Source organism: Camelus ferus, chromosome 10, assembly GCF_009834535.1.
Source record: "Camelus ferus isolate YT-003-E chromosome 10, BCGSAC_Cfer_1.0, whole genome shotgun sequence".
Lineage (NCBI taxonomy): Eukaryota > Metazoa > Chordata > Mammalia > Artiodactyla > Camelidae > Camelus > Camelus ferus.
In genome coordinates this window covers 45,209,238-45,232,708 of record NC_045705.1, presented here as the reverse complement: position 1 = coordinate 45,232,708, position 23,471 = coordinate 45,209,238, and the positions used below count along the sequence as shown (strand labels likewise).

The window sequence follows — 23,471 nt, the reverse complement described above, 5'->3', positions numbered from 1 at the left end:
GTTTCTACTGCATCCTGTCTCCCTCCCCACCCCATTGGAATGTAAGGTCCACGAGGGATCTTTGTTTTGTTCACTGATGTATCCCAGGCACCTAGACTACTGCCTAGCATGTAGTATGTGTTCAGTAAGTATTTGAATGAATGTGCTGAATAAGGCTGTTGAATGGAATTGAAGGGTTTTTAATCAGGATTTGATGTGATCAGAGTTGTGTTGAAGACTGATTCTTAATTTAGGACCAGGTGTTTTTTTTCAAGTTATATCCTGTCTTCCTCACTCACCAACCCCTGCCAACTTAGTGTTCTCAAATGGCGGTCGATAGACCATTCACATCAGAATCAAGGGCTAGGAGTGGGGACAGAGGGTGGTGTCTAGGGCCAACATGTTTAAAATTCAAATTCCTCATTTCAGACCTTTTAAGTCAGTCTCTGAGGAGTGGATCCTGGAATCTGAATTTTTGTCAGGTTCCCTGGTTGATTTTTACATGTGCAAGCTACAGTTTGAGAATCATTTACTTAAGGAATCTACCCACTCACCCCCATTATTCTATTTTGGCTTTTCCCTCAGATATATGTAGGTGTGAAAGTTACAAAAAAGTTTGGGAATCTGTTTTATGCAAGGCACCCCGGGTTTGAATCTTGGGTGTGTCAGTTATAAGCTACTTTCACCTCTTTGGGTACATGACTTAGCTTCCTAGTGCCTCAGTTTCCTTATTTGTATTATGTGGATAATAATAATGTACACCTCCAAGTGTTGTTAGGAAGATTAAATGAATTAATATATATAAAATGCTTAGAATTGTAATTGGTACATAGTAAGTGCTCAATAAATGCTGGCTATTCAGAAATCTTTGAAAAAATGACTACAGAGAGGGAGAAGCTAGTGGTAGGGTTATGTGCCAAATCTACCCCTCTACTCTGCATTGTGTGTCTGGGCTAGGACTCTGAAAATTACTGTCTCCTTCCAGCTGACTTTCCATTAAGTTCTGCCAGTAGCCTAGAAGGAGGAGGGGAGAAGGGACCTACTCTGTCCTACTTGCCAGCTGTTCCCTCAGTGTTATTCAGACAATGGCCCTTCACCCCAACAGTGACAGTTGGAATCAGCTGCTTTTTCCCCAAAGCAGCTCCATGGTGCCCCTTAGAAGCACCAGCAGTTAGCAGACAGGGAGGTCCCCTCAGAGGTCTGACCTCTAGACCCGGGGAGCGCTCTCCCTGAGGCATCTGGGTGAGGACACCCCCATCTCCTCTCTCTGTCTCCCCAGCCCCAGGGGTGGTGGCAGCTGCTTTCTGCACTTACCATCTCTGTGTTAAGTCAGTGTGCACCTTGTCAACTTTTTCAAAAATGTTAGCATCTGTTTAGCCAATTCCCTCTATTATTTTCTCTCTGTTAGAAAAACTAGTGTGGTTTCTGTTTTTCTGACTGGACCCTGACAAGTAGACAATGTTAGAGGTAAACTTTTAATCAAGGTCTAGGCAACAAGCAGTGAAGGCACAGAAGAGATCCAGCAGCCCTGTAACTGACTGAATGTGGGCAGAGGAAGGGGAGGAGGAGTCCAAGGATGGCTTTGAAGGATTGAACCCAGTGACTGAGAAGGTGATGCTGCTATTCTGAGAAGGAGAACAGTGTGGAGAGACTTGGTGGTGAGTCTGGAGCTTGCTGTTTGAGGTCCTTGCAGGCCGTCGAATGGAAAAGTTAGGACAGCTGGAAAGAGGCCGGGGTCTGAGGGGGAGTCATCTGCCCAGATGGCTGCGACTGTCACAGGAGAAGGTAGAAAAATGAGAAAAATGAGATGAAAAGGGGAGTAGCCCTCCCAAAGTGGGAAGATGACAACCAATGCAAACAAAGTGTGGGAGAGGAGGAGGGCAGGAATGCAACCTGACCTTCTGGAATATGGATCTGGGGAGCTGGGGAGGAAGGGGAGGGTGGGGAGGGGGTTGGGAAGGAGGGGAATCAGGAGGCAGACCTGTAGAATTCAAGGACAGGAACTAATTTCAGAGATGTCAGTGGTCAGGAGCTAAGGCGAGGTTGAGAGGAACAACTGAGGAAAGAACAGAGTTTGTGGTTAGGAGGTGTGGCAGGGTTGGGGTGAGGGGGGCTCAGAAGCCAGATGCCAAGATGCTAAGGACTAAATGAGACCTAGTCTTACAGTTTGGCTCTGAAAGGAGAGGGGAGAAGATAGTAACTTGGCAGTAGATAGCAAGGCTGTGTTTTTGGTTTGTTTTAAAACCAAAGCAAACCCAATCATGTGACTGTTACGCTGTCTTGCTGTAACTGCATTCCTTTCCCCAAATGCCTGTGTGGTCACACTGGAGACAACACGTTTGAACCACTCTCACAAATACTAGGCAAAGTCCTGACGACGCTCCTGTGATTTAAATGGACTGGATGGGCACTGACAGTGAATATCTTGGAGGCAGCCTATCCAGTATTTCATGTGCATATTAGTCAAGGGAGTTAACACGGTAGTAAACATCCGCCAAGTCTCAGAGGCTTAACACAACATAAGACTTATTTCTCCCTCTTGTCACAGCCCAGTTAGATGTTAGCAAGTATTCTTCCATGCAGGGACCCAAGCTCCTTCCCAACTGATGGCTTCACTGTTTCCTAGGGCCTCAGTGTCCACTGGACCGTCTGTATCCACAGATGTACAAAGAGAGAGTGGAGACTCTCTAGGGGGTCTCAGGGGCCAGGCCTCCACTGGCCAACTCAGTCACGTATCCCAGTCGCTGCTAGGGAGCCTGGGAAATGGGGTAGAGCAGTGTGCCCAGGAAGCAGAGGAGACCTACGAATGCCGCTGAGCCACAGTAAGGGTCTTTTTTTGTGTTTTTGTTTCCAAGCTCCTTCACTCCAGTATATAACAGTCTCTTCTTTTAAATTCTAGCAGAATTTGCTTTTAGTCCAGCCTACAGTGTCTCCCACTTCACTCACTCCACAAATGTTTATTAAGTGCTTATTATTTTTTGAGCACTGTGAATACAAGTGTGTCACATTCTACCAAGGAGGCAGATGGGAGTTTAAAAATTCAATACAGTGAGACAAGTACTGTGTTCATTATGTACCAGCTATGGGAACACAGAGGTGGATTAATCCTGCTCAGGTAGTTCAGGAAAGATTTTGCAGAGGAAATGGCATTTGACCTGACTTGATTAATAGGAGTTCACTTGGCTCAGGAGTTGAGTTAAGGGGTGAAGATGGAGGGAATTCCATCTTCCAGACATGCCAGTCAAGAAGAATAGCATTTGCAAAAGCATGATGGGGTGAGGGTCCTTGGTGTGTTTGGAAAGCTTCAAGTCTTGAGTGTAGCTGGGGATTGTGTGGGAGAGATTGTTTAAAGCTCAGTTGAATGGGTTAAGTTCGAGGCCAATTCTTGAAAGAGTCTTTATATGACATACTGTTGTGGGCAGAATTGTGCCTGCCCATACCCCCCAAATCCTAACCCCCAGTATCTAAGAATGTGACTGTATTTGGTGATCGGGTCTTTACAGAGATAAGTGAAAATGAGGTCGTTCAGGTGGTCTCTAATCCAAGATGACTTGTGTCCTTATAAGAAGATGTAATTAGGACCCAGACACACACAGAGGGAAGACCATGTGAAGACACAGGGAGAAGGCAGCCATCCACAAGGTAAGGAGAGAAACTTCAGGAGACAGCAACTCCGCTGACATCTTAATCTCAGACTTCTAGGCTCTGGAACTGCATAAACATAATTTTGGCTGTTCAAGCCTCCTATTCCATGGTACTTGATTACAGAAGCCCTAGGTGACTGATACACATTACCAAAGAATGGAACGGAGAGGATGCATTCCAGGGACGTCTTCGAGTCAGGATCAGGGATTCTTGGGGAATGAGGTAAGGAGGGATGTGGGAGAGGGCAAAGCTAAGGATGACTGAAGTTTTTTGCCTCAGTCTCCTGGCTGGATGGATGAGGGGCTGGTAACCGTGAACTGCAGTAGAGGAGAAGGTTGCATTGTCCAGTAGTCATCTCATGTGTGTCTCCCCTTCAGCAAGCCTGGAAGTCCCTAGGATAGGGGACTTCCTAGTGAAGGGCCAGACTAGTATATTGCTTTTAAAGTCCATGCAGATTAAAGGGGACTTGATTTAGTTGATTCAGTTTATCACTGGTAATATTATTAATTACTTGATTAACAATGATAGAATCTCTTATATAGCTCTGGAAAAATGTTTACAAATTAAAACTATATTGTCCTAGGCTTCCTTCCCCAGAGAATGTGGAATGTACAGTACTCCCATCCTCAGGCTGTTTGAGTGGACTCAGTGGCTGAATCACCCCAGCAAGAGTCTCTGGGTGAGTAAAGCATACTTGTACATTCTGTTTAAAAGTGGGATGGCACACAGCCTCTGCCAGCTTTTTTTTTTTTTTTTCTGAACCATTCTATTAATGCCAATCAGACAGAAAAAATGATCAGATGTAATTGCATTTTGAGCATCAAACAAATGATAGATAAATAATAAAGTCAGTGCAGGGCTTTATCTATGACAACAAGTAGGCAACCCTGAATAAATGCTCATTTTAAAGAACTCCTTCTTGGGACTTGGAGCACAGAAAAACCTGTGGTTGAGTCTAGTCTAGTGTTCCATAACTTTTGTCAATAGGTTTTCATTTGCTTTCATTTTCTCCAAATAATTCAGAATTGCATGGTGGTGAGAGAAATGCTGTGGTTGTTAAAAACGGAGGCGAGAAAGTACACACGCGTGAGCCGTCGAGATCTTGCTGAGGAGGCAGAGGGAGACGTTTTTAATTGGCTGCATTTCATTTGTGAGTCTGGCAATTTGATGGAGGAGAAGTTTTCAGAAAATTGCTAAACCTTAGGGAATTGTCCCAGAATAAAAGAAAATCATCCTCATGTTGTTCATAACACAGAAGCAGACTCCACATTTTGTTGCCATTTCTGAGTTTTCATGAAATGTGTAATAGTGCAAAGCCCACGATGGGACAAAAGGATCGGCTCTTCAGCAGTTTTATTAGTTTGATTTTCCTTTTAGAATTTGCTACCGTGTTGTCTGTTTCCTCTGGGACCCCCTGTTTTCTTCCCCGTTGGCAGTAACTAGAAGGAAGCTTAGCTGGCAGATTCTAGACTGCTTTCCTTTGCCCTTTCCTTCCTCCTCCTCACTCCTTCCTCAGTTGACACCAAAATCCATTGCATCTTCTGCACTAGTTTTTTTTTTTTTTTTAACTCTCTCTCTCTCTTTTTTTTTAATTCCCCTCTATTTGAAAGAAAAGATCCAGAGACATACAAGGTACCACTAAAACTTTTTATTTATTGCCTCTCCCACCCCAGATATTGTAAATAACAAAGAATTTGTTATGGATTAGACTTTTAATAATTTTCTTCCCAAAATCTCTTCTAACTTCGGGTAAAGACTGGGACCACTTCTGAAGAGAATTCTGAGGAGGATGTTTGTGGAGGGGTTTCCATCTGGGCGGGATTACTTGGCAAATGCTTTAGGCCAATGAGAGATCTGAGAAATGGTGCACTTTTCACTCTTTCCTTTCCACTTGGTGTGTAAGGCCCCCAAACCCAATACCCGTAGGGCCAAAATTTTTGGCGTAGCAAACTGTGAACGAGAGAGAAGAGGACAGGGGAGAGAATGGGTCAGTCAGCACCATTATTTCAGTTCCTTTCGTCTGAGCAGAGCCCTTTTATCTTAGAGAGGCATCTTTTTGATAAATATGTTTATAAGTTAACTTTTAAATAAAATGAACCATATTTATTTTAGATCTGCTAACAAAAACTGTATATACTTGTTTGCACTTCACTAGGTGTGTTCAGAGATGTTTTCTCATTTGAGTCAGTATAATCTGGCTGCTGGTTGCCTGTCCAGCCTCCTTCCTCTGCCTGCCTCCCTGCACTCCAGGCACACAGAAATACTTGCAGTTCCTAGAATGAAACGCAATGCCCTGGCCTTGGTGCCTTTATACTCACTGCTCCCTGTTCCCACAATACTCCCTCCTAAAGCCACGTTCACTCTTCAGGACCCAGAGGAAGGTTGTCTTCTAAGAAGCTTTCCCTAACACCCCCGGCTGATCACTGGCCTCTCTGTGCCACTGCACTGGTCCCAGCCCTCTTCTAGAGCTTTTATCACTTGAGAGTGCAATTACTTCTGTACAGGTTGATCTCCTTGCAGCCACAGTTTAGGGTTTTATGGCCTATGAATTCTGAGGACCCTCTGTATCCTCTACTGCCAGGAGAAAGCAGCTCATTGTAGGAGAAGCTTGGTGACCTAGAATTTTGAACAGTAATGTCCTCCCTCTTTCCCCTGCCCAACTCTGGCACACACATTTGGAGATCTTGAGACACCATCATTGAGTGAAGAGGTGGGAGGACCCTGCTGAGAAACAGAATAGGCCTAGGAGGGGCTCTGAGATTGAGGACACATTGCCTTGGCCCTAAAGCATCCCTTTCTCTTCATAGCATCAGGAAGGAGCTAAGCCTCTGTTGCCTCTCTGCAAGATGAAGGGATTATGGAGGCAGCTGGGGGCAAAGCTGTGAGGACCAGAAGGCAAACCAGCTTGTCAGTTCTCTCCCTGTGATCACTAAGTGATGTGCAACATCAGAAACAGAAATGTCAGGGAGGAAGGAGATGGATGTGCTTAATAAATACGGGAGAGGCCAAACTGAGTTCATCTTCCCCCTCCCATCACCCTTATCTGCCAGTCAAGTGGACAGAACATTTAAGTTTTTGGAAGGGAATATGATGCTTTTGTCCAGACCTAAGGCCTCTTCCAAGGCCAGTCAGGACACAGCTTCCTCCTCGTCCTTCCTCCCCCAGGTGCCCAGCTGCCCTGAACCACTGGGCATCTGCAAGCATTAGGTCCCCCAGATGCTTCTGTAGAGAGGACCAGAGGTGGGTCAAGCAGGAAGTTTCTTTCCCTCAGGTGGCTTTGCTCCCCATCCCAAGAGCCCAAACCAGCTCAGGCTGAGAAGCCATGCATCCTGGCAGACACCAGCCTCTTTGCAGGGGCATAGCTTCCCCTCCCAAGAACCCTCCCTGGGAAAACATCTCAGGAGAGTCTTTGGAGCCACTCACCTTTGCAATAAAGTTCCCCGTCTTTGTCAGTGACGTTTGTGGACTCTAGACTCTTTCCACAGATGGCACAGCGAAAACAGGTCTTGTGCCAGGGCTGTGGGGCACAGGAGAGAAGGGCAGTTAGATATTTAATAAGGCAGGAAGGACATGTACTTCTGTGTTAAGTCCCCCAATCAGCAGCATATAGAGGACTGCCCCGCCTTAGCCTTTCATGCACCTAATTGGCCCTGAGAATCATTTTTATAGGGGTTTGGAGAAAATGCAATGCTATAGACTTGGCCAGTGATTCTCAGAACCCCTAAAAATGAATTTATCAAGGTGGTTTCCATATGTTTGTTTTCAGAACAAACTAAAGAGAAAAGGGCTTCCCCTTTCTAGAAGATCAAAAAACAAACTAGAGAGAGGGGAACTTGGACTTGAGGCAGTGGGTAACATATTGAATGTAAAGTGAAGAAGAAAAAAAGGTGAAGAAATGAGCAGTCATCCAGGAAACTCAGCCTCATATGACTCTCCATGTGTTTCTGATGTGAGAGGGTTGGTGTCTTGGAAGATGTCCTGCCTCCTGCATATCTGCACATCTCCCAGGCCCAGCCCAGGGTCCTCGTCCGTGTTTAAATGGCCAGTCCTGGGGTGGAGACTGCCCCTATATTTGAAGTCAGGCACTCTCCATGGCCTTCCTCCCCCCATTTAGTATAAACAGGATTTTTGTCTGTCTTCAGGCCCAAATCCTTTGGCGAACACCCTGGCTGCAGGCCTGAAACCGGAGCTTGTAGACAAGAGTGCATTACTGTCTCAGACATCGCGTGACCCCCCTGATTGCTAGGACATTTGTCAGCAAGCATGCTGCTCACTGCTGTGAGGTGTTTGCTCTGTGCATCAGTGTGATGCCAGCAGCAGGCTGAGTTATGCAAGTGTGGCGGCTCCCAGGGCTGACCTCATTCTGGAAAGATTGCAGATCCTGAGGACAAGGGGAGCTTGTGCACCTATGTATCTCCAGAGCTCCTCACTGGGTGCCTCCCATCTAGTGGGTTAATGCTTATTGCATCAAATTCTACGAGTTCCAGTTTCCTAGGGCACTGCAGGATGATGGTCCCAGCCTGGGAAAGTGGGTGAGGATGGGTCTCTCCTAAGTGGTTCCTAGGAGCTAAGGAGGGTCTGGCTCCCAGCTGTCCACAGTTGCTACTTTCCTCTCTCACTCCTCCCAGCAGATCCAGTGAAACAGGCTCACTTTGAAGTCCTTACCTTGCCACCTCCCATCACCTTCTCAGCAGCATAGACTGACTTGCCGCATCGAGGGCACTTCTCTGACTCTCCAAATTTTGCAGTAAACTTGGAAGGGTTGCTGGTGGTGGCTGAGCGTGCCTGCTTTGGGGACCTGGTGGAAACAGAGAAATGAATGAAACCTATAGAATTCCCTTGGCAAACAGTAGTAGTTATGTGACCTTGAGCAATTTACTTAACTTCTCTGTGCCTTAAACGCCACATCTGAAAAGTGGGGATAGTCATGGTGCCTTCCTCACAGGGTTGTTGAGAAGGTTAAATGAGGCCACACGAGTAGAGCACTTAGAACAGTGCTTGCCTGGCATGTTGTAAGGGCTCACGAATGTTAGTCAGAATTCATTTACATCTTTCCTTTCTGTTGTAAAGCACTTAGCAAGTGTTCCATGTATGTTAGCTTGTATTATTGTCATTGTTGTGTTCTTATTATTGCTGTGATTGTTCATTTGGGTTTTTCTTGTACCATCGTGAAACCCACGGATCTGCTTTCCAAAATGAGTAAAAATATTACTGGGCAAGATAGGATTTTGACAGTTGATACTAAGCAAACCATAGTCCAATGAGCTGACGCATTCCTCGTCACAATTCAAATTGTCACCCTGCAGCCAAAGGTCACCTGTCCTCTTGAGAGCAATGTCTAAGATAGAGGCATAATAATAACCCTGTGTTCCCATATCTTTTGGTGTTTCTTTGTACATTTATCATTTGAGTTTCACCATAACCCTCTAAAGTAGGCAGGGTTAGCTGGAGGAGAGCGAGGGTCAGAGGAGGAGCTGCCCAAGGTCAGCAGCTCGTAACTGGTGGAGCTGGGATGAAACCCAGGTCTCCAGACTCTCTTCCTGTCTGTGCAGCATCACAGAAAAGCCCTAACATAGAACATATGCTTTGGTTCATTCAAGGCAGAGGATGCAGTTGGTACCATCTTTCTTCTTTAAACAGAGTCTAAAGTTGGGATTGAGTCATGAGAAAAATTTAAACAACTAATCACACATCCTTGCAGTTTTCCAGGCTCTACTGTGGGCTATCTTTTTTGGAAAGGACCAGATGACTCTTCAGATGGTCTAACTGTTCTCTAGGGGAGGCCCTCCACGGGACACTGCCTCTGTTGGGCTAGGCCCTTCTGCCCAGTCCCACCGCAGAGCCGAGCCCGGGTACCAGCTGGCCAGACAGCAGCTGCAGGCCAGTGACTGTCAGTCTGTACTCAGTTTTGGGCTGGAGGTCAGCGTGGTCATCAAGTAGAACAGATTGGTAGATGGAGGAGGCACAGTGTGATAGCACTGGCGGGGAACCTCAACTCTGTATTGGCAACAGGCAGCCAGGGAGACCCGCAGAACAGTCATAACGATTGTTTACACCTGAGGCCCGGCCCACCCCTACAGACCCACTCCCCGTATGATGCGGACATTAGTCATCTTACAATCCCAGGGAAGAAATCTTTCAATGATAAGCACACAGAGAATGGCCATTGCGTCCCTGCCATATTTATATGATTTACACAAAAATGCTCAAAGGGGAAGAAAAGAGACTCCATGCAGTTTTGCAAAGGTCAAACAATAGAATATCTGTACATTCTGGGTTTTCTCTTGACATGCAAACCAAGAGCCATGGTGTAAAAGTAATTGCCCTTTAGAAAGGCAGATAATTTAAAGAGAGTCTTTGGAGAGATGACACATTGTGAGAACTTGGTCAGACTGAGTATTCCTATTGTTGGCATGTCAACAATAGAGTCCATTCTCCCACTTCCAGAAAACGTTGCCATGGGAACAGAATGAACTGTCCTGATAGCTGGGGCTTTCCCAGCTGGGAGAAGTGGGGCGGTGACTCACTGTTGGAACTGGAGGCCCAGGTGTTCGCCTGTGTCTGTGCTGAGGCAGCCGGCGCCTTGTCCATACCCGATTCCCTTCGGGCCATACCTGCGCCCATAGCAAACCTTACAGTAGATCTCTGACTCGTGTGCTGCCACCGTGGTGCTGTCCAGAGCCTTCCTGCAGGCCACTGCGGGGAAAGGAGAGTCAGGCGGTTAGGGCTGAGATTCCTCCCCCATTCCCTGCACCTACAGTGCCCTGATCGGACCCAAGGGACCCAGCATGAGGGGCCCTCTGGCCAAGAACACAACTCTGATTCCTGACCAGAGCATCTGACGTGAGTCTTAGATTCCTGGTCAGTCCTGTTTCACAGATGAGGAAATCGGAGCACAGAGAAGGGAAATAATGTTTTCAGTGGTATCCAACTAGAAAGAGGTGGAGGGCAGGACTGACACCTGGTATGTGGTCTCAGACCAGCTAAGAATGTTGTCCCTGAATTGGAACAACCTGCGTTCCTGAGGATCTCACCCCAAAAGACATGGGGGAGGTGTGAGTGTATTTGTGTAAGGGTGGCTAAGGGGTAAGAAGCTAAAGCAGAGGGGGGATTTATTTTTTCTTAATCACATTAGAATCAGGATTGAGCAGTTTCTCTACTTCTCATGGCCTGTGATATTCAGAGAGACAGTTACCACTGAGAGTACTTTTGATCCAGTTCTGGAAGCAAGGGAGGTAAGGAAGAGCTGCTTTTAGGTTTGTATTGGCTCAAGCCACCTCATCACTGTATATCACCTAATGTAAAGTATCCCCCATACTTTACATTATTAGTATAGCTATACACATACTATATATATGTGTTATACCTAGTATTTAAGGCAATCTCCCATTTTCCAAAGAGAAGATTTATAGTTTTTTTTTACCAATAAACTTTTAAGGATGTAAGTGAAAGTGTCAAGTACCTGCTTATATTTAATAATATAAATCAACAGTATGTTGATATGGAGATGTTACTCTTTTCTAATCTAACACAAATTCAGGAAACAATTGTATCCAAATTATTCTTCTGCATCTTCAACATCAGCATTTCCCTTCTCACCAGTGTCTTTTTGAGGCAGCTGACCCAGCTCTCCAGAGCAGCTCATCTCCACTTCTGTCTACTGTCTTTGGGAGGCAGCCCTGTTTCCCTGAGTAGGAGGCTGTCACTTGGAAATTGTATCTTGACAAGACTTACCTATTAGCAATAATATTAGGGTAGCTTTAAAAAGTGTATAGGATTTCCACAGCTTAACACCTCACTGTATTGCTTTGTAATGGTAATCCTTGAAGGTTGTTTATGGTGATACTCAGTGCTTATAATAGTGAGGTCATACCCCCAGGAATAGTAATACATGTGCATTCAATTTATTCGCCTCCTTCTAAAAAATCAATTCCATCAAGTGACCTCTATAAGCAAGCTAGCATTGAATAAGTTTGTTTCAGACTAATAAGTCTTTTTTCAAATGGTAATTTATTTAAAAAAAATAAGGCAATTGAATACAACAGTGAGAGAAGAAGATAAGGTTGTAGATGAGGTAGGATTGGCCAGAGGTTGGTGGTTATGTAGCTGGGGAAACAGGCATACAGGAGTTCATTAAACAATTATGTCAATATTGTGTGTGTTAAAAATGTCTGCTAAAGAAAAGTTTAAATAAATAAAGTAATTGAGAGACTGTCAGTATAGTCTCTCTATAACGTGAGAGACTTTATAAGGCTTTGAAGCCAAGGCAAACCCTTTTTATGAGGAATGATTTGGGGGGGAAAGCCTTATATTTGAGCATATAAGGTATATACTGGGCTCTGCCCTGATTGTTGCCATCAGTTACTCATCTCCAGAATAACCTGTTGAATAATCATTGGTGTTCTAGACTCAGAGTTCCTTGAGGGCAAAACTGTTTCATCTTAATATCCCCAGAACTTAGCACAGAGTCTAGCCCTGAGTTGGTCCTTTGAAACATTCGTTGAATGAACGAGTGAGTGAGGGAATGAATGTTCACATGGGTAAATGAAGATCAGTGACTTGTCCACGATTATATAACAGTAAGTGGCAGAACCGTGACTGGCCTCAGGTCCTTTGACTCCGACTCCAGTGCTCTTTCCTCTCTCCAGGACTGCCTGTGCCCTGTCGTGTCCTGACCAGTCCTGTAGCCACCCCCTGGCTTCTGACCAGCTTTCACACACAGGCACAGTAGAGCTGTGCTGTCCAGTACTGTAGCCACTCGCCTGCCACAGGAGGTCCTCTAAGTGCAAAGTGTGCACCGATTTCAAACACTTAGTACAAGTGAAAACGAAATGTAGAGTATCCTGTTAATAATGTGTATATTGATTACATGTTGAAATTATGATTTTTTTATATATCAGGTTAAATGTTTTAAAATTAGTTTCACTTGTTTATTTTTTACCTTGTTAAAAATGGAGTTACTAGAAAATTTAAGTTTCCATATGTGGCTTGCATTAGATTTCTTTTGGACAGCGCTGACAGGGAGGAATTAAGATTTGTCTAGAAGTTTGGAGAACACTGGCCTGGGGACAAGCTAAGGCAGACTCTGCCTCTCTAAACTCTATTTCTAGCAACTATGGGATGACCCTGGATGGGCAAGTCTTGTGATGATAGTATAGAAAAGCATGCTCCACTCCAGGGTCCTTCTGTCCACCACTACAGAGACTCCCATCCCACCACAAGTTCTAAGGAGAATATCCAAGGGTTCAAAGGGATGTACCAGCAAATGTTCAAATCCTTTCTGCCAGGGGTCCATGAAACAGGGTGGTGTCCTGCTTCCTGGGAAAGACAAGACACCCCTCACCATGGAAAGCATCCCTACCATTTCCTGTTCCCACTCAGACATCAAAGTTGATGGATTTCGGATAAAGAACCCTATCTTTCTTCTTATGACAACTTATGTGGTAAGTAATCGATCTCTATTTTATAAATGGGGAAATTGAGGCTCACAGTGGTGAAATGACTTACCCAAGATCATACAGTTCCAGTACATGGCAGAGCCCAGACCCAAACTCTAGTCATTTTTACTCCAATTCTGGTGTTCTTTCCAATATTCCTCACAACTCCCCACTCTTTTTAAAGAACACTAGCTGTATTTGGACAAAAGCCAGGAGGTTATGGAATGAACTCTCCTGAGCAATGACTTCTGGATAATTGTGATGATAATGATGAATCTAATGGATATGAATGATGACTTAAAAATAATCACCCATCATTAAAACCTAAAGCATTAGTAGATCCACCAACCCAATCACTCAGAGCAGTGTTTTCCCTGTTCCTCCGTGAGAATTCTGTTTGTTGTGGGAGGTAAGGGCTAATGGAAACTCCTGCAGCAGATAAAACTGTTACTATTTCTGGAGGATGAAGTGTCTCCTTGCCCTAAGAGATGGAGCCCAGCCTTTGAAGTTCTGTTTGATACAGTTTGAGGCAGCGTGACACCTTGCGTTTGCTGGGCTAAGGCATGGGGGTGGGCAGGGCATAATGTGGGGAGGATGTCTGCCAAATGTCCATCAAAGCTAACCAGCAAAGAAGGTAAGCAGCCAAAACAGCACTGTTCTCCCAAAATAGGATTAAGCTGCTAGGAAACTCTAGGATGCAGTTGTGTTGAAGAGACTGGACGGGGAGCCTCAAGGTACAGGCTCTACTGCAGATGCTTGTGGCCCAGGCTTAGAGATGAGAATTGATGTGTCCAATGTCACGTGAGTTGGGCAGAGCCAGACTCCCAGGTGGAACACAGAGTCTTAAATTTTCCCCTAGTTTGGACATTTGTAAAGCTGCATCCGCAGGGGATGGTAAAGGTTCCCTTTGTCAAGTTACTGGTGTCCCAAGCCCCAGACTCTTCCCTGTCTGACCCTTCCATAATTGGCACGTGTTGCCCCCCGCCTGACACATGTTCCTTCTTGGGAAAGACCAGTTGCAGCTGGTTTCAGTGACAGCTGGCCTGTGGGAACAACACATGGAGCCAAGTCCATCTTGGCTGCAGATAAGTGATGGCTTCCTTCCTGTGCCAAGTCACACTTTATAAATGTCGCCACTGGGTCAAGGTTTTCACCACTGAGAGCTTGCTCTGACTTTGAACTGCAGGGAAACAGCCTCTGAGCTGGGCCAGTGGTTGGAGAGAGGGTGCACAGGAAAGCATTATCCTGTCTTCAGATGGGGCTCCAAAGTGATATTTCTAACAAGTTCCCAGGGGATGCTGATGCTACTGGTCCTGGGACCATACTCTGAGAACTACTGATACACAATATCTGTGGCTAAACATAAACTTCGAAGTGCCCTCAGGATGATGAGGGACCCTGAGTGTGTTCACCCAACTCACTGCAGTGGAAGCAGGTCTTGTGGAAACTCCTTCCATTGCACTGGATTTCTTCCGCGTGGTAGACGGTCTTTTCGCAGGCTCCGCATTTTGCTCCTCCACCCCAGTTTGGCATCCTGAAGACTCTCTGCTCAAGATCAAGTCTAACAGGGTGTAAAGAAAATACTCTTAATTTAGGCAGCCACAAGAGGGAACCAATCCCTAATAGTGCTGTGGTCTGAAGACTGGGATCCAGCCTATTTGTTGTTAGTTCATTTGTTCATTCATTCATTCAACAAGTGGTTACTGTGTGAAAAATCACTGAATAAGCTGAGGCACTCAGAGCAAGCTCTGAGCAAGTCCCGTTACCACTCTGGGACTCAATTTCCTCTTTTGTTAAATTTCAATAGCACCTGCTCCTATATATCTCACAGGGTTCTTAGAAGGAATGGATGAGATAGTTTTGTGTATCTAAAATTATATACAAATATCCAGTATTATTATTTTCTTCTATCTGGGATTTAAAAAATTACTTCATCAGAATTGGGAACAAATGATGAAAATGGTATTGTCTTTTCATCTAGCTCAGTGCTTCTTGACTCACCTCAGATCTTGCTAGTATGCAGGCTTGGCAGATCTGGGGAGAGGCAGGAGATTCGGCATTTCTAATGGACTCCAGACAGGGCTGATGCTAGAAAGCCTTCTATTCAGATTTATCCCTCCTATCCCTACATTCCTTTTTTTTTTCTTTCTTTTTTAACATTTTTTTTATTGAGTTATAGTCATTTTACAATGTTGTGTCAAGTACCAGTGTAGAGCACAATTTTTCAGTTACACATGAATAAACATATATTCATTGTCACATTTTTTTTGCTGTGAGCTACCATAAGACCTTGTATATATTTCTCTGTGCTATACAGTGTAATTTTGTTTATCTATTCTACATTTTGAAATCCCAGTCTTTCCCTTCCCAATACATTCCTTTTTTAGAAATATCATTGCCCAGGCTATGAGCTATATTGGCACTGCACGAGATCAGTGGTTTGGAAACTTACCTCCTGCTTTCAGAGCTACCTGTAACTTGCCATATGTATTGATAGGAACTTCATAGCTTCTCTTTATGTCTGTTTTCCCACCTATGCTATGAAAGAGTCATTCTCCTCCTTGCTGCTTCCCAGTGTTGTTTAGAGGACCAGATGACACGATGTATAGGAAGGTACTTGTCAGAGCTCACCATGCCAGGTGTGATCACAGGAGCCAGGTGATGATGCTGTGAGTCCCCCCACACCCTTCAAGCACATTCTGCCAGGAGCTGCTGAGAGCCAGCCCCAGGCCATCCTTGTCTCCACACTAGGAGAATTATGTTTAAGAAATACTAGACAAGGAGGGCCACAATTTTTTTTTCCTTCTGTGTCTGCATGTAAGTACAAATCCAATTTTCAGTCTTCCCAGAGCAGAATTAAAATAAGCCATCAGTATCAGTGAAATCTCTGAAATCCTGCCAGCCTCAGGGGCACTGAATTTTCTCTAGGATCCCTTGGTTTCTAAAAAGCCTGGTGTGTCATCTTGTCATTGACACCAAACACTATCAGGCCATTCCAAGTGGCTGCTTCTGACCTTCTCTTTCCCTTCTGGGAAGCCAGTCACCTTCTTATAATAGTTGGCGATTAACACTAAGCCTCCTGGATCACCTGGTCCAGATTGTGCCTCCCAGCCTTGTAACAAAGACAGATTTTGCTAAGGAACAGAAAGTAAATAGCAAACAGACCACAGAACCTGATACTAGGACCAAAGGAAAACTCTCCATGTAAATATTCTTCAAGGCGCTTTCCCTGCTTCCAAAAACAGTGTGAGGGGAGCCAGGAACATCCTATCCTTCCTCTCAGAGGAGCAGGCTTTTCTTTTTGTTCAGTAAAATCTTAGAAAATGTATATATATTTTTAAAAATCAAAACATTCAGTGCTCCCATTTCTATTGTGTAGGTTGTTTAGGATAGTGGTGGGAGTAATGGATTTTGAGTTGAAAGGCTTGGGATCAAGTCTGCATTCGTTCATTCATTCATTGGCTTAATCACCATGCATTTACTCCCCACCTATCATGTGTTAAGCACTGAACTAATTACTTGGTGAGGGACCCAAGAGAGTAAAGTTTATAAAAATGAGTAATTTGTGTTCCCTAGCTTTGAGAAGCCTACATTCTAGTGAGGAAGATGGGCAGAAATCAGTATTCTCTGTACAGAGAAGAGTCTTATGAGGAGTGCTATGAGAACTCAAAGGAGGGGATGGCTCCCCATGTTTAGATTAGGGAAGAAAGCTTGAGTGGTTGGAGGATCACAGAAAACATCACATCTAAGTAGGGTTTTGAAGGGGGAAAAAGATTTCCGTAGATAGAGAAAAGAGGAAAAGACTCTTCAGGAAGAATCACCCAGAAAGGCATAGAGACCTTCAAATGCTCTCAAAGAGCCCACATTATTTTTTACTCTATTAAAATTTTTAGGAATAGGTTTTCTAGATTGCTACCTCATTTACAAACAAAGGGAGGCATAAAAAGTAGACATTTGGGGGTATTTTCTTAGCCAGCTTCTTCTTTTAATATCTATCCTTCTTGAGTAAAGATGATACATTGTTTGGAAAAGGGTAGAATCACATAATCCTGCTTGTGTTCATCTTGATCCTGAGTTTCAATGTAATATAAAACAGAGAATAAATATATACCCGGGAACGTGACCGTGACACTTGTGAAATTAATGATGTGAAAATTTTCAATGAAAACAAACCTAGGTCAGGTTTCTCATTTCAAATCTTCAGTGGAGATTTTGATGACATGTCCTGCAAGTTAATGGGAAAGAGATGTGCCTCTTAGGGGTGTGTGTGTGTGTGTGTGTGTGTATTCAGCAATTGTCTACACATGATACTTTTCAAAATGAGTATAAGATTACAGATAATAGCTTATTCACAAGGTAATGGAGCCTGGCACAGGTTGTTTTTAAGTGATCATAAATATCTGACATTCGTATATCAGGACTTGAAACTCAAAATAGAAATCCAGAAGCACTCTATTAGACAGGTGCTCAGTTCCATTTCCAAAGATGGAAAGGTAGCCGTGGGGGCTTAACACAGAAGACATCTCTGATTTCTTCTTCAGATGCTCAGAGGCCAAAAGGCAGAGGGAGTTGTAAAGCATCCTGAATTGGAAGATGCAGGTTCTAGGCTTGACCCTGCGGCCTTGAATTGGGTGAAAAATGACAATAATACTATGTTCTGCACTTTCCTCACAGGACCATTGTGAAGGTCATGGAAAGATGATGGAATTTAAAGCAGCACTGAGATGCTGCTCAAAGGTAAGCCATTGTTACCCACTTTATTTCAGGCTATTCAAATAGCACCAATCTGCTAATTAAGTCACTATGATTTGAAAGCACATTTAGGTCCTGGCTTACATATATAACCTTTTCAGCCTCCTACATTGCTTTGGAATTCCTGTGTCTCAGCACCCCCCTAACCGGGCCTGGAATGTGAGTTAAGCTGGCAAGATACCAAGGGATGGGCCATTTGTTTATCAGCGTTGCCTGGCACAGGCAAGGGTCAATGAAGGTGGGACACTAAATATAGGCTTGCCCGTCACTCAGCCCTATTTGTCACTGGATCACAGTCTCCATCACATCACCTGGCACTACTCCCTGGGTCAGTCCCAACATGGCTGTGTTGTCACAGACCAAGTCGTGGGTCAGGATTGAAATGAGGGACAATTTGGGATTTATGAGGATGAGACAGTACACAGGACCCTGCTATGTCAACTGGGGAGAGGGTGGACGCCAGACTTTTGGATACCCAGATCCCTGTGAGAGACTACCTGGGTAGATTTCGTAATGAATATGCTACAAAAGCGATTATACTGAGAATGTGCTACAGTAAGGGCTGGAGAAGGCAGTAAACCAGAGGCAGGAGGCCAGAGTTCTAGTTCTGTCTTCATAGCTGTGTGATCTGGGAAAACCATGCAAGCCTTCAGCACTTCAGTATCTTCTCTCTAAAACAGGCGTAATAGTCCCATCTGTTTCACTATCAATGGGAGCACGGTAGTAGTTCAGCTGCGTCAAATCACTTTGTAAACCGCAGAGTATTATAAAATGTAAGGACCAGTTAGTTCTGCAGTAACTCCAAGTTGTCATGTATCAATCTGAACTTATAAAACAATAACTGTACTGTGTATCTTGGGCACATTCTTCCTAATCTAACACTCTTTCCTTTTTTTAAACTACCTACTGTGGAGCTGGAAGGTGATACCTTAGGGCAAAAGTGGGTAGGGTAGAAGAAATGAGTGCTCAGTGATTCTGTTTCTTCTTTGTAGGAGTCCATTAAGGAACCAGGGAGGGAACCTTGGGCCACGGCTTTGAGCAGAGACCTCCAGTGACAATGCCATTTTCATCTCAGTGTTAGTTCATTTGGTTGTCCTGTTTTATGCCTGATTCCACATAGTGAGTTAAATTGTCTACACTGACTGAAGCAGAGATTTTGGATCATAGAAACAGATATCTGGAATCTAAGTGATAACTATAATCATTACTAATATAACAATGTTGTTATTGAAGCCAGAGTGCCTGGAGCCCAGCCCTTGGTTTACACTTCATTTAATCTTCACAGCAACCCTTCAAGGTAGGTACTGTTACAACATTGACTAGAAATGGGAACTTGGAATCTGGGGAAATTACACTGCCCAAGGTCACATGGCTAGGTTGGAACTTAGATCTCTCTGACTCCAAAGCTGTGTTCTTGTATTAACATTAGTTACTATTTCTTGTTTACATGTCAGTTGCTTTATATATACTACCTTTAATACAACAGCCCTGCAGAGCAAATTTTGTGATCCCCATTTTGCAGGTGAGAAAACTAAGACTCAGAGAGCTTAAGTGACTTACCAAGGTCCCGCAGCTAGTAAGTGGCAGAGCTGCAATTCAAACCCCCCAGTTAAGCTTGTTCTGTATCCCTTGTCTCCACTTCCACTACACTGGGCCAGGGACAAGGGTCAATGCCTCCATTAACCAAGCTTCCCAGTTAATGGGAATTGGGATCTGATTGACCCACTGTCTCGCCATGAGACAGAGCATTCTCATGGGTAGGAGTAACAGGGAGACAGAATTCAATTCAGTAAAATAAAGGGCTCTCTAAGAGTCCGTGCTGTTCAAACACGGAAAGGGCTCTTTGGGGCTAGAGAGTTCTTTCTCACCATTGGACTGAGCATAGCAGAGGATGAATATCCAAGGGGCTGCAATGGCAGTGAAGCCCCTTCAAGGGTCCTTCAAGCTCTGAGACAGGTTTAGGGACCTGATCGGTGACTGGAGCCTCACCTTGCAGAAAAGCTGCCCAATGGTGTCTCCCCTTAAACACTGCCTCTTCTCTATTCTCTTAGTCCAGGTAAAACAAATGACGTGGCATAGTGGGAAAGCATGGGCTTTGGAAAGAATCAAGCTAAGGTTCAAAAAACACTATCTACTTAACCTTGGGCAAAGTGCTGAAAATCTCTGGGCCCAGTGTCCTCATGCATGTAAAGAGAGGATGAGAAGTCTTGTCTTTGAAGGTTGTTTTCAGGTTAAATAAGATAATAGTAATAGCTAAGATACTAAATACATAAATACTTACACAGAGTGGGTATTTAATAATTTTAGTTGCTTTCATTATTACTATTAGTGTTACTATTTTATCTCTAGTTTTAAAATCCACTTTCTTAAAGCAAGTAAATCTTTCCTACTTCTTTTCCATGACCCTTCTATTCAGACTGTGAACCAACTCCATTTCTCAGCCTTCAGAGTGTGCTGTACGCAGGAGCGGAGGTAGCCAGGCCAGGGAGAGAGTCGGCCTTCTCGGGGGATCCTGGTTCCCAGTGTCAGGGACAGCACATCGGGAAGGATCCCAAGCCTGTGCCCCAGGACAGCCACTTCCTCACTTTGGCAGCTCTGGTGCCTAATATCTGTTGATTTCGCTGGTGCTCTGGACTTTGAAGGGAAGCAGTGAACCCAAACAGAGTCCCCATGGCCCAGGGAGGCCATGGCCTTTAGCTCCCTGGTATAGGACACTCAAGGTCATTGGCTTCTCCTAAGCTTCTGGACAGAAATATGAAGTCTCCCCATCCAGAGGCCCTTTCAAAAAGCTTGGGAAGCATAGGTCCCCTATTCCCAGCACAGAAATAAACCCAGCTCTCATCCCTTTAAAGTTCAGACAGAGCAGACATGCCTGCCCCTTAAACTAAGGCTATAATGCATGGGTCCTATCATATCTTTTCTGAAATTATCTCTGAGTTGTGGCCAACTTCTACTCTCAGAAATTCACTTTGTTCTATCTTGACCTTTATAGTTTGTTTTCAAAGACCACGTTTCATCCCTGGCTCTGCCGCTTTCTAGCCGTGTGCCCCTGAGTGATTACTTTGCTTCCTTGAACTTTCATTTCTGCCTCTGAAGAATGACTTCTCGCAGGACTTTTGATGACAGTTAAATAGGCTAATCTTGTTCCATGCCTGCACAGGGCAGTAAACAACCAACAAATCATGATCAACCCTTTCCCATGATGAGGTCCACGAGGAGGCTCAGAAAAGGCCTTCCATCCTCCTTGGACCCAATAAGAAGACAGTTATTGTCTCGCCTCCTGCTTTCCTTCACTGCAATGAATAACTGCAGTTTTTCACACTTGAAGGCATCACATTTCTCTTTGGCCATGAAGCCCAGCTCTGGATATACTATTCCTGGACATCTGAGCAGCATGCTTATAATTCGAAGTGCCTGCCTCAGGAGTTGTATTTCCTGTGTATTATACTCCTTGTCTGTGTCCTTTCTCCTGTAAAACAAATTAATCATCTTCTAACTCCTGCTCAGCTTGTTATTCACTCTGACCTCTGGACTTTAATCATCACATGCGTACTTAGCAGGAAATCCTCCTGCAGCCCATTGGGTTTGGCTCTGTGCCTTTTCTCAAAAGCCTTGAATATCTGTACTGTTTATTAATCTCACGAAGTACTTCTCTATACTTTATCTCATCTGATTTTAACAAATCCCTTTGGGATAGGTGGCGTTACTTTAATTTTACTGTTCAGAAATGGAAACTCAGAGAAGTTAAGCGATGTTCAGAGCTAGAATTTGAACCGCTTCTATGACTGATGCTCTTCATTTTCCTCTGTGTCCTTCTGTGAGTCTCAGGGTTTCTAAATTTGTATTCTACCAAGATTCTGTCTCTGCTTCTGAGAGGATCACAGTGATTTGCCTGTTGAAGGATCCTGCTCACTCTTTCCTCTTCTCTCTCCCCGCTGTCCCCACCTGCCTCCCTGATCTCCAATGGACAGCTTGTGTGTGTACTGCAGAGCACCTGTCTGGGCCAGGAGGACACCAAGCCTGGAGGTCAGCTGCACTCCCTACCAATGGCCAGGGCTCATTTTAAGGACTGAATTGTTCAGAGTGGAACCAAAGCTGATCCAGAAGGATCCCTGACATTTTCTGGGTCATAAAGCAGTTTTACATACATTGTGATGAATTGGTTGTACGCAGCATTGAGATTCACTCCCAAAAGTAAACTGAGGACACAGGTTTTCCTGGTTTCCCTGCCCTTTTCATGTAGAGGCCACCCTTCCCTGCATTAGTGCTGCCTCTTCCGCCCCCTCTTCCATCCCCAACACAGGAGATGGTCAATACAAGCTCACTGAATTGCATTGAATTGTGCTGCAGAGAGACAAGGTTCTTCAGACCTGTTCCCCATCCCCTCCTTCTTGGGGAGTCACCACCCCAGCTAAGCAAAGGGATCAGAAATTAGAAGTGGAGGCTTTGATCTCTGGGCAGCATCTCCACTCAGACCATTGCTTAAAACCACTTCTCATTCTCAGTCACACTCATGCCTGTCATTCACTGGCATGTTAAAAAACAAACAAACAAACAAAAAAACCCTTTACCAAAGCCTAGAGGAAACACTGGGACTCACCCCTTATTCCCGCTGGGAATTAATTTTCCAAGTAAACAGAGCTTTTAATGGGTTTTCAATATAGCAAATGTCTAAAGCAAGCCTATTGCTGAACATCCATCCTTGGCATATTAAATCTACTCGAACCAACAACTTCGCTGAGTATTTCATAGGTGCAAGACAGGATATGGTGAACTATAGAAATCTGAGTCATTCACCCACACCTTATGAATAGCACAATTCCTTGTATTTTGAGCTTTAGAAAGCTGACTCCTGCTGTATTGTGTCTGTTGCAACCAGTTTATAGCTATGCAGCACTTTATAGTTTAGAAAAATGTCACAACATCCATATCAGTCCTTGCAGAGGACACCAAGACCCTGAGCACAGGAAATTCTTCCAAGTCGCACATCCATTCATTACCTGGTCCCAGGACTAGAATGCAGGTCTCTTGACTAAGACGACAAGAAACATTCCACCATGAAGATAGTTTTGGATCAAAATAGTTCCTTACTCATTCTCTGTGAGTTTTCTTTGAGCCCCCAGTTCTAATCACCCTTTTAGGAATGTTCCAGACAACAGCTAGGTCCACACCAGAACGGGACATAACTTGAGCCTGCCCGCACAGAACCGGAGGGGATGCCAGCACTTGGGATGTGGAACACACCCGTACTCTATGGGACCCTTCCTTGTCCCAACCAGCCACCAGGCCAGCCCACCCCCAGCCCCGATGATGCCGGTTTCACTCTGCTTACCTGCCTGTGTGGTCTCTGTTGGCTCCACTGCACCAGGGGGCTCACGTCCTCTTTAAATACACGGGGGCCGTCATCAGCCTTGGCCTGCAGAGGGGAAGGGGAGGGAGGCGAGGGGAGAGGGTGAATGAGACATGAGTAACACAACTGCTATCAGAGGCTGAAAATAGCCGGTGACCAAAGCCCTGAGTGCCGTTCCCCGCACACCAGCTGCGAGGCCCTTGGAGACCAGTACTGCTGGGGTGCTGTTGTAATTGCCAATCACCTCTGGCGCCAAGGGATCAATTTGTGGAATGTATGTTTCTGATCGAGTGGTTGGAACAGGGGTA

General features: G+C 44.7%; 2 protein-coding genes across 6 annotated transcripts in view; one reads left to right on the top strand and one right to left on the bottom strand.

Annotated features, from left to right (window-relative positions):
* The first annotated feature begins 3,726 nt into the window (after positions 1-3,726).
* Positions 3,727-23,471, top strand: part of LOC116666417 — a 50,303-nt gene continuing 30,558 nt past the window's right edge. For 4 of the 5 annotated variants that reach the window (XR_004323258.1, XR_004323255.1, XR_004323257.1 and 1 more), the window contains exons 1-3: positions 3,727-4,303; positions 12,912-13,067; positions 17,736-17,798. Coding sequence is in view for 1 of the 5 variants with exons in the window: in XM_032488876.1 (XP_032344767.1) it covers positions 3,781-3,846; positions 4,208-4,303; positions 12,912-13,067; positions 17,736-17,798 (381 nt within the window). In the remaining 4 variants the exon portion in view is untranslated. The remainder of the gene's footprint in view (positions 4,304-12,911; positions 13,068-17,735; positions 17,799-23,471) is intronic. The other variant, XM_032488876.1, reaches the window with a different exon arrangement.
* On the bottom strand, positions 5,254-23,273 carry CSRP3 (cysteine and glycine rich protein 3). Its single transcript, XM_006195104.3, has 6 exons — positions 23,146-23,273; positions 14,483-14,622; positions 10,152-10,320; positions 8,290-8,422; positions 7,048-7,141; positions 5,254-5,574 (listed from the first exon to the last, which is right to left on the bottom strand). The coding sequence occupies exons 2-6, from the start codon at positions 14,592-14,594 to the stop codon at positions 5,498-5,500; spliced, it is 585 nt and encodes a 194-aa protein (XP_006195166.1). The 5' UTR covers positions 14,595-14,622; positions 23,146-23,273; the 3' UTR covers positions 5,254-5,497.

Excerpts from the sequence above, each read along its gene's own strand:
- CSRP3 (XM_006195104.3), bottom strand. The coding sequence starts at position 14,594 with ATGCCAAACTGGGGTGGAGGAGCAAAATGCGGAGCCTGCGAAAAGACC. Across the intron at positions 8,423-10,151 it reads CTGGGCCTCCAGTTCCAACA|GTCCCCAAAGCAGGCACGCT; the intron begins GTGAGTCACCGC and ends TGTTTCCACCAG. Across the intron at positions 7,142-8,289 it reads AGGTGATGGGAGGTGGCAAG|CCCTGGCACAAGACCTGTTT; the intron begins GTAAGGACTTCA and ends TGTGCCCCACAG.